An 11,101-nucleotide genomic window follows, 5' to 3' on the forward strand; every position below is an offset into this window, starting at 1 on the left:
TTGACATATTTGGCATTAAAATGCTCATTTTTTGTTAATCTTGTTTTGTACTGCCTCATCAAATTGCTGTGTACAACGTACTGTGGTACAAATTCAAAATTCTCACGTTTGACATTAAGTTAATTAGCAGATACCAAATTACAGACAAGTGTCATCAAAGGTTTTAAGGACTGATCCAAAGCCATTAACTTTTACCATCTCACTGTCTAAATTGCACTATCAAAACTGAAAACCAAACACAGGATAAGCATAGTTAAGTTTTATTTATACCTTGTCCTTGGACGTTGGTCATCGTCAGACTCACTGACTTCTTCACTAACTGCAGATTCATGAAACTCAGAGTCATTTGAATCATCACTGCTCACTTTAAAAATAGAAGTATGATTTCATGTTGAATATTATTGTAAAGCTTGCAACATTACATATCTACTAGTTATGCAACAAACTGCTAAAGATCAACAAGCACCGTAAAAGTTCATTTCAGACAGTACGGGATCCATTAAACGTACTAGTAAGAAACAACGGGAATGTAAGGGGTACAGAGTAGAAAAGTTTAACATGTAAGTACTGGCTGAGTCCTGATAGATGGCATATTATGCCAGTAAGACTTGAGGTCTTTATGCATGAATACATCTAAGTACAGTTTACAAGCAAATGACAGAAAGCATTATCTTAGCAAGCATCACATTTCAAAGACAGTGGGTGAGGAGGAGAGAACGCAATGGGGAACAGTGCAGACCTTCGGAAAACAAAAGATCATTTTTAGTTAAACAGAAGCTTTTGTTCCAAATGTTTCAGATGTAATTTTATAAGCATACTTCACAATTCATGCAAACAATCCTTATTTACTAACAACATCTGCAATGATATCACTGTTTTTGTGGCTTGAAGTTTCTTCAGGTAATGCAAGTTTAGAACTGACTCAAAAGACAATTAAAAATACAGCTAAACTAGCAGCATGAGGTAATACTTCCGTAACTACTTTTAGGAGCTATCACTGGCATTTACAGGTAATTAAGACCAGCATGCAACTTAGGACCTTTATAATTTCAAGTTTGACCTTGAAAACAGTGGAAAGCTTAACTGTTTTATGAATAACATGCCTTAAAACAAGGATTGTTTTACATATGTGGTAAAATGTAATATTAATAACAGAGGCCTAAAAAACGGCGAGCTGAAATACAGTATATTGTTCTACCTGAGAGTAGTGAACTTAAAAGATTTACACTAAACAATCCTGAGACCCAGCCTGGCTGCATCTTATTTGCCCACTGCCACTATAATTTACAATTACTTTTCCTCAAAGAAATGTTGGTAGAATTAGAATTCCGTAAGGGAGGAAAAGCATGTCTCTACGTTCAGATCAAAATGAGAGTTTTCATGAAGGAAAACTATAAACAAGTCGCCCTGCATCTTTCAGCCCGCGGAACACTGCAAAGGATGGCCAGCGTTGGTGCAACACTGAGAACACAAACGTCCTGTGCACCCTTACTTCCGCTGGCCGTGAAAGACTATCAACACCCACCACGTGGCAGTAAACATTTATCTTTACCGTCGCTCCTCTGCTCTGCTCAAAAAGAATAAATGCAAGGGGCTGACAGAGTCTTTGTTCTTGCATGCACCCATGACAATGAAAAATCAGAGCCAATCATCATTTCACAGTGCCATCTGCTGTTCAGCTAAAGCTTGCAATGGCTAAATCCTAGGATGGAGAAATTCCTGATGCACAAGGGCCTACTAACAGTCCAAGATAAAGGGAGAAATTACATCACGGACAAGATTGATTTTCAGCTAATAGACGTACTGGGCTTGCATCTGTTATTTAAGATTAATATTCTAAGACTCAACAAGATTAGTCCAATTCAGATGATACAATAAGTGAAAGAGAACTGCATTTGCATTAGACATTTTAAATTCTAGATTTTATACACAAGGAAGTTTATACAGAGCTCTTAAAATGAACAGTGTCAGATCTCCATTCTGACATGCTCTGGTCTTATTTTATAGAAGAAAGTACTTTCTGTGACAAAAAATGTTTGGATTATGTACCTTTCCTTCTATTTCTGCGCTTTCCTTCTTTTTTGTCTTTTGGTTTCACCTTTTTTTCTTCACCAGATTCTCCATCGCTCACTGTCAGCTTGTGCCTCAGCAGTCTGTGTCTGTATCTAGGCTTCTTTGATTCTTCTTCCTCTGAATCCGATTCAGAATTATCTTCCTTTTCATTCTCTTCTGTCAGAGACAAGAGTCAGTACAACATGCACACTGGTCATTCTTTTCTTACTTCAATTTGGCAAGAATTAAAATCTGAATTGATTTAGGCTATATTCTGTGCTTTTCCAGGAAATTTTGGACAACAACATGCTGTTGTTCCCTCAAATTTTAAGTACTTTATGCTGCCTGAATGCTTGGAAAGTGTGTTCCAATGACTGTATATATTAGTCAAATCTCTCCCATATATTTGCACATCTTACTATTCTGTATAGATTATTCCTCACAAATCCCTACGACTTCTGAATTGGTTACAAAAATCAGACTATTAACAAAAAAATACACTTACGGGAGAGTAAGAGAGATGACTATCCTCATGACCACGTACACTGGCCTCTATCTGGCAACTACCTATCAACATCAATGACCTTTTTTTCTTGAAAACAGAGGAAACTTTAGTAATTATAATTTTCCCAAGTGACCTTTTAAATTATGACAGGCACTACAGCACCACTTTTTCCCAGATGCTTTTTGGTGCTCACCATCATCTCCCGTGTTCTCATTTTGCTTTCCAGTTTTCTTTTTTCCTTCATCCGATTCATCATCTGAAGATGCATCCTCATCAGAGGAAAGATTGGCTTTGATTTCTTCTAAAAGCATTTTCTTGGCAATTCTTTGAAGTAAAACAGAAAAAACTATTTATTCTATTGTTCAAGTAAATCTATGAACGATAAGTGTAATCCTATACCATTCAGAACTTCAAAAAAAGGGTTGAAAGCTAAACAGAAGAGAGACACATGATGAAAAGTCAATTAAGACAGGCTATGTCAGCAAAAATCTCATGTTAAATGTAACATGTTAACTTGCTTTTAGAAAGCAAATCTGTATAATGCTTCTCAAAAAAGAAGTTTCATGCTTTACAGCAAGACTGGAGATTGCTATAAAATGTACAAACTTCAACATCTCATTTTATTCATGGTTTATCTGGACGGACTCCTGTCAGTTGTGGGAAAGGCACCCATACGAATTCTAACTGTAACAAAAACGTGAAGATGCTGCAGACCAAATCCTAACACTCAAATCATTCCCCCCCCCAAATGGTTCTCATGCTTCTAGATTTAAATCCATGAGATTCATTTCCTGAGGCACTGAATCGACTTGACTCATGTATATGTAAACATTAATAGTTTTAAAAACTGTGTATCACTGAACGCATCTTTTAAAGAAGGCGAAAAAGGTTATTGCAATATGCATTAACTCACGGGTTAAAAAAATTAAAAATTTATTACCCTACCTCTACATAGCTTGTCTTCAACTGTGACACCATTCTAATTGCCTGGGCTCACCCTACTGCAAAAGAGATGCTGTAGTAATTAAAGCAACTCGTGATGTCTCAAGAAGAACTGGTATTAAGTGCCTCGGGAAAAAAATCCACACCGGATCCCTCATGTAACTACAAGCACTTGCCTTATAGCAACTATAGCAAAAAAGTGTATATACACATACACACAAAAAAGTTTTATCAAATATTACAGGACCCGAGCTTCAAAGAAAAATTACCATCTTATTTCCTGTTCCACAAACTGTGCTCACAATTTCATTTCAGCACAAGAATGTTTTCAGCTAACATACAAGAAGTTACTATGGAAAAATGATTTATTTACATGCTCTTACAACATGAAAAAAAAACCTTATAGGAATCTATCCAAGGCAAAATATAAAATGATATGTTAAAAGCACAGGAAAATTGTGGACCTATCCGAGAACTCATACTTCCAGGGGGAAAAAAAAAAATCCTGGAACAATGAAACCAGGTCTGCCTCATATAAATATCAGAAATATTATAGTTTTCATTCCATGGTCATCAATTTTAAATGATTTTTTTTTTTCTAGGTGAAACCTAGTCTGTCTTGCTTTTCAGGAGAATTAATGTATACTGTATGTACATAGTTTAGGATGGGAAAGCTTTTATACCAGTCAAAACAATAGTTTAAAAACCATGAAACTGAACCATAATTCAGGCTTCACCTGGAAATGGCAAAGGAACAGTGATCTCTTAAGTACAGCTTCTTATACCTTAGAAAATTGTTACTTTTATGTAGCATCATAAAATAGGTTTTAAAGAGTCTGTATTTCATTTTTCAGCATGTAACTTGTGCCTAAAACAAAGGAACTCTTCAAAGGGAATTTTCCCACGGTATCTTTCCTAACACTTCATACAGTATTTTCTATTTCTTGAGTGGTAGTATATTTTCCACAATGTATATTCTCCTATTATTAAAAGATGGAAGTAAAATGGTTTAATAAACATTTAAGATTGCTCAGTCAGTCACATCAGCATCCGAAACACTCCCCGCTCTTTTCAGAAATGGCTTGTGAAGAAATAGCTGATTAAAACTTTAAAATGCAGTACTCTTGGTAAGCTTTAATTCCATATATATCAACAAATCACAGTGTGAACCCAATGAAAACTTACTAAAGTCCATAGATAAGTAACACCCTCTTCCAAATGTTTTTTGCATTAGGTCCTTCCAGAGGACTTGGAAAAGGAACTTAGGTGAGGTTTTTTTTGGTTGGTAGGTTGTTGTTTGGTTTGTGGGTTTTTTTTTTTTAAAACCCACCACATCATGTATAATAGCAAGAGGAATAAACAGCTCCTTCCGTAAGAAATTAAGACTGTATTTCTTCCATCTCTTAATGATCAAAACCTTTTCTTCAGAATTAAAGTGCTTGTCACAGGCTGGCGTCTCTTTAAAAGCTTTTAATGTAAATTATTAACCTTTAATTGTACTCCAGGAAACGCAAACAGCAGCAGTTTGGCTACTTTTCTTGTTTAAAAAAATAGCAATATCATCACCAAAGTTTTACTTTGGAAGAGAAAAAAAAAAAGTAGAAAAACAGCAGCAAAATTTTAAAATTCAGTCTGAAAGCACTGCCTAGTAATACTGCCTTTGACTTATTTTGGGCTGTCCTAAATTGCATTAGCAAAGGTAACACAACTTGTATGTGGATAACAATACTTACCTTTCATACAAGTCACCTTTAAAATTTTATTTATATATTTTTAAACAAAGATTGACTGTGGTTCTTAATAAGAGATGACATACATTTTTATTTGTTCTTTTATGAAGTATTTTTTTAAGGGGGAAGGGGGAGAGAAAGGCAAATGTACCATTCACCTAAAAATACCGTGCACAAAATCTACTATCCATAAACAGAAGATGCTCTTATTTTACTACTAATCACCACCATAACCACCAACCAGATTGGGTAAGCTTATTAGTTTCTAATTAATTCTTTATAATAATATTGATTGATAAATTATTGCTTTTATACTCTGCGATAGAAAATTAGAGATTTTTTTAGCTGGGACAAAGATTCAACCGCTTTGAATCAAACGGCGATGGAACTGTTTCTTTAGTGAAAAAAGCTACATTCTCTTCAGTGTGTTCTACTGGTATGATGTTAGGCTAAAAATGTAAGACATTGTTGAGACATTCAGAATTTAAAAGATTCCTATTCTTAATGTAACTACGTATCTGATAGGAATTAAAAGCGTAAACAATATCCGAACCTAACAGATTAAGCCTTGTAAATGCATCTGACAAATGACTGATGTAACAAATGGCTTATATGAACTAGAATAAATGGAGTACTGGACTCTTGAAACCGGTTTTAAATTAAATGTGGCCCAGGATAATGTATCATCTTTCTATTTTAAGATATGAATCCATTTAAAGTGACCAGGTTTCTAAGCTAAGAAGCTTCCTATGCCAGCTTTAACATTTCAATATTTGCATTAGCATCAAACTGCAAGTACCAAGAAAAACAAGCTATGATAGTGTGAACACTCCCTCGCTCACATTCTTCCAGAGAAACCCATGAAATTCAAAAGATACCGTAATATTTACTTGGGTCAAGGACATAAAAGATATTCTTGGCCAACCCAATGTAACAGTTGAACACTATAAACAAGTTTAATTACGAAGCACAAAGAGCTGTATGACCTCCAGCACAGGACTTCAGGTAGTTAAAAAAAAAAAAAAGATACAATATCTCTGCATTTCATTCATTTCTGCCACTGATCTGCTGTGACCTTGAGCAGTTGCCCTGCTCCATCTTATCTAAACTGATTCTGAGATTTATATAAAGGACACTTTCCCAACACGTATTTATACAGTGCCTTACAGAATGGGATTGTAATCTCAACCAGGACATATATAAATAACTCTAGAGTAACATTATATAATTTTATATATATCAGGATTTAAATACATTTCACCTTTGTAAGAATGACACCAACAATATATATTTATAAATAATGAATTGGTTACTATGTATTTTTTAACTTACACTAGAAGAAAACATTTTTCTTTTAAAGAGAGAGGCAAACTGGAAGTTACCCAGGGGTTGCTTAGTCACAGTATGGGACTGCTTTAAATTATCCTTCAGACATTGCAGCAAAAATGGAATAGTAGGTGCAGCCTCTCATGATGTGGAGTTAAGTCCACGTGGTGATTTGCACCATTCCTGTTCATGAATTTTAGAGTGCAAATACGATGGACTCCTCTATAGACTGTCAAAAATCTTGGTGAGACAATGTTACCACTGTAAAAATAATTTTTCTTCTTAAAAAGTTGTACTTTTAAATATTAGTTAACTATCATGACGTATTATAAGCAATTAGATTATATCAACTCACACGTAGTGTTCATAAATACCTACTAATTATATGTAGAAATAAGGTTGCCCAAAACGAGCCTTTGGGCAGGGGAGAATATTTTTGTGTGGCTAATAAAAGCCACCGTTCTTTCAGCTACAGCACTACTGAATTAAATGGGCCTTTGATATATTACTACAAAAATTTAGAACCATTTAAAATATATTTTGAGAGATGAGTATTTGGATGAAATGTCATATTAAAAAAAAAAAAGTGAAAACTGCCAAACACCTTTTTCTAAATACTGTACTGTCTTTGTTGAAACAGTCCGATTTTCAAGCTGTCAGAGTTGTATTAAATTAAATGCTTGGACAAGAAAAACGTTTTACAAAAATTTATTGCAACCATCAAATACTTAAAGGCATTCTGCATTAAATACACTATTAACTTCTTAATAAACAAAACTACTGCAAACATATTAAACAGTACCATTTAAGAGATCAGAAGGACCAATAATAGATAATTACACAACATAAGATGAAAGCATACAGCACTGTATGTCATATTATGACCCACTTGGATATTGCATTTTGGCAAAGATGATTTCAAGACTATTAATATTCATGTCATGCACATCCAAAGGTATGCAAATAACAGAACATCTAAACTAGAGACTTGCAAACATGAGAGTTCCCACACTATAAATACCCAATAGGTACTACGTACCCTCTTTGGCCTGGAAGAAAATAGGCAACTTATCTGAATAGTAGGTAAACTATTTAAACACTTTTGTGTTGAGCAAACAGAAGAACAAGCTTTTAACTTCTTGAAATTTGTTCCATCTTTTTACATTTTATATATCTGATTTTGGTGCTAAGTACAATGCGTGATGAATGTAAAATTAGACTGCAGTTACCAGTTAACATGTCTTAAGGTTGACAAAACTGTTTATTGACAAAATAGCTCCCCGTCTCATAAATATATATTCAAAATATTCCCTAAATAAAAACGTCAACAAAGATTCAGCTTAAAAACAAAGTACAGAAACTGATTTTTAAACCCCAAATTCATATTACTGATTTGTTTATTATCAATTGGGTTAACTCATTTCCCAATATAGCTCTTAAAACTAATAATTAAGATCTGTCAGTAACATTTGTATGGTAAACGTTGAACTTTGACAAAAGTGTACCGGCTTAGTTATCAACCAGAAACACTTGAGAAACAAACAAAAAAGAAAAAAGGAGAGAAAAAAAAAAATTAAAACAGGACTGAAATTAAAGCATCATTTTAAAAAATCTTGTATTACCAATGTTTCAATATTCTGCTTATGACCCTGTGCTGTCAAGTCCCTAAAAAGCATCTTTCTTTAGAAGTTGAATTATTTGATTAAATTTGATGACTGAAAACAAGCAAGAACTACATCAGCAGCAACATTTTGATGCCAAACTGAGGTCTGTAAAGGATATAAAACAGTGTTTTCAAAATTTACTTCAGCCACAGATCAAAACATACAACTCTGTGAAACAAAGATACCATATTCTAAACTAGTAAGGCTCAGAAGCAGAAAAAGACTCCATCAGCAACTGTGCAAAGCTATGAAGCTGGTCCCACACATGCTATATGACCAAAAAAAAAAAAAAAAAATCAGTTTCTGAAATACTGTATAAAAAATTGTTGTTGAACAACTCTTTAGTCTAACTACAGTAAAATAAAAAAATGAAACTGCGGCTCGTAATTGAGCAATACTTCATGTTGTGCATTCACTCATTAGGAAATGAAGCTTTTACATTTTCTAGCCAGGCTAATTTTGATAACTACAACGGTACTGGTAAAATATGACGTCTTAACTAACTACATCTTACATAGATTCATTTTTATTGAACTTGAAACTGAAGCAATACATATAAGCCACAATTTTGAAAAATATCTATTCAAAGACTTAAAAGGTATATGTACAATTAGTCTCTTCGATACCAGTTGAGCCTATGCACAGTGCTTGTAGAATCAGGGCCTTAACTACCACATTAGTCAATTCAGGTATTCTTTAGTGGATCAAAACTCAGTTTAATTAACAGCTGAAAATATCTAATACTGTCTTCTCCACATTTGTGTTTTCTCTTTATTGAGAAAAGGTGTTTCAATTAAAAAAGCAAATTATGTAACAGTAATAACCAAATTCAATCTGAAAATATCTTATCACTGCATATTGCACAGATGCAAATTTTTACCTTCTATTCATATAACTAGCTGAAATTCACATTTATCAGAAGTAGGTTTTTACCTGCCTGAATGAAATACTTGTCACAAACCTCACACTTTCAATGGGAACATAAAATGGACAGCGCTGCAGTGCATTTATAACACACCCTATGCAAGGTGTGTTAGCTAACACTTCTAAATACTTTCTTTGCATTTCTGGATTTTGGCCTCTGTTTTCTGGCCCCTTGTTCAAACTTGCGGGAAGCCCGTGAGCGAGTCTTTACAAGGCAGGCAGTCGTGGTTTTTACAACCTGCTTGCTCTTCCGTTGCGCCGGTTTGCGCCCACGCCTAGGGTGTGTTATAATCTTTTTTAAGTCCTTACGGGTGGTATCATACCTATTCTCAGGATCGTCATCATCATCATCTTCCTCCTCCTCCATTGGAACAGCCCTTGATTTAGTCTCTCCCTCATCTCCTGGAGGAGGAAGGGGAAACAAAAAAAAACCAGAAGACATAAACACTTAATACGTGTAAAATCAGCAATAAACAACACAGCACATGAACTGATTTCTCCACCAAGAATCCCCATAAAATAGCTTAGTAATACCACCACTTTTTTACTAGCAAGCAAAAAAAGCCAGTTACCTATTGACATATAAAAATAAATATTTTTAATAATAATCAACCTTGCCCATTTCTGCTTTCAGAGTATCGAAACCAATGCATGTACATTTGTTGTGTATGTGTGAAGACTTACGCTTTGAAAACTACACGTGCTATCCTTACTGCAAGTATCAAAACTCAGCTGCACTCCAGGGATACTGTCTCATACAGAAAGCACACCAAAACCAACAGCATGGGACACGTAATAGGGAAAGAGTAGCACAATATACCTGCCTTTAAGCTCCTCTGCACTCTTTTGGCTGAGCTGGAGGAATTCAGATTATTTCTAACATGCTGCCAGGCCCCTTCCTTTTCTCTCCTTCTTCTGACTCACATATAAGTAAGTCAAATCCACTAGTTAGTAAAACTGAGCTTAGGAAAAGAGACCTCAAAATCCTAATGAACCTAGATCCCCTCATTCGTAAGTCCTACTGTTCATTTTCTGCCTGTGGGGAGTGGACTAAAACTACGCTGCGAGAAACTTGCTCCAAGTTGTTTTAATGTACACTTGTCCTGGAATTACCACTAGCCAGATGTCTAACAGGACCGTATAAGAGGTGATCACAGAAAGTCCCTCACTTTTGGGCTTAGATAAGTAGAAGTATCCTGTTGGTTAAACCAGATTCTAAGTCTTATCCAACAATCAACCTACATAGCTTGTTCAGACACAGAAAAGACTCCTTTATTTATTCTCCTATTAAGCCAAAAGCAAACTGAAGAGAAAGGGCAAGTTTGCCTCCTCTTAATATAACAAAGGCAGATTCTCATAGAATCATACAATAACTAAGGTTGGAAGCGACCTCTGGACATAATCTACTCCAACTCCATCCTCAAAGCAGAGCTACCTCCGAAGCGAGGTCAGTTTTCTCAGGGCCTTGGCCAGTCCAGGTTTGAATATTTCCAAGGACAGGGATTCCACAATTTGACAGGGCAACCAGTTTCAGGCTTTGACCATTCTCGATGTAAAGAATTTCTTCTTAGTATCTAATCAAGAATCTTCCTTGCAAAAACATGCATCCACAGCCTTTCATCCTTTCGTCATGCATCCAGCTCAGCCGCCTCTGTAACTACCCATTAGATGACTAGAAGACAGCAATTAAGACTCCCCATTTTTAGCATTCTCTCTCCAGGCTAAACAAACCCACTTCTCTCAGTCTAACTCTTACTGTCAATCATGCCACATCACCATCTCATTTTTCCAATTTGTACACTGTTATGCGTCTCTCCCATCCAGTAATTATCCAATCTTTCCACTTGCGACTGGCAAATAAAGCAATCACTCTCACTGCCTCAGACACCTTCTGATATATTACAACCAACTTTTTCCACCTGGGCCATTTCAATACCAAGTCTATGAACATACACTGT

At 35.3% G+C, this 11,101-nt stretch overlaps 1 protein-coding gene across 1 annotated transcript in view; it reads right to left on the reverse strand.

Annotated features, from left to right (window-relative positions):
* Positions 1-11,101, reverse strand: part of ATRX (ATRX chromatin remodeler) — a gene marked incomplete at its 5' end in the record, with an annotated part of 79,599 nt that overhangs the window by 42,464 nt on the left and 26,034 nt on the right. Inside the window, 4 exons of the mRNA XM_082004168.1 lie at positions 271-364; positions 2,050-2,229; positions 2,751-2,881; positions 9,467-9,545. Coding sequence (XP_081860294.1) covers positions 271-364; positions 2,050-2,229; positions 2,751-2,881; positions 9,467-9,545 — 484 coding nt within the window. The remainder of the gene's footprint in view (positions 1-270; positions 365-2,049; positions 2,230-2,750; positions 2,882-9,466; positions 9,546-11,101) is intronic.

This window comes from Phaethon aethereus, assembly GCF_964289735.1.
Source record: "Phaethon aethereus genome assembly, chromosome: 10".
In the NCBI taxonomy this organism is placed as follows: domain Eukaryota; kingdom Metazoa; phylum Chordata; class Aves; order Phaethontiformes; family Phaethontidae; genus Phaethon; species Phaethon aethereus.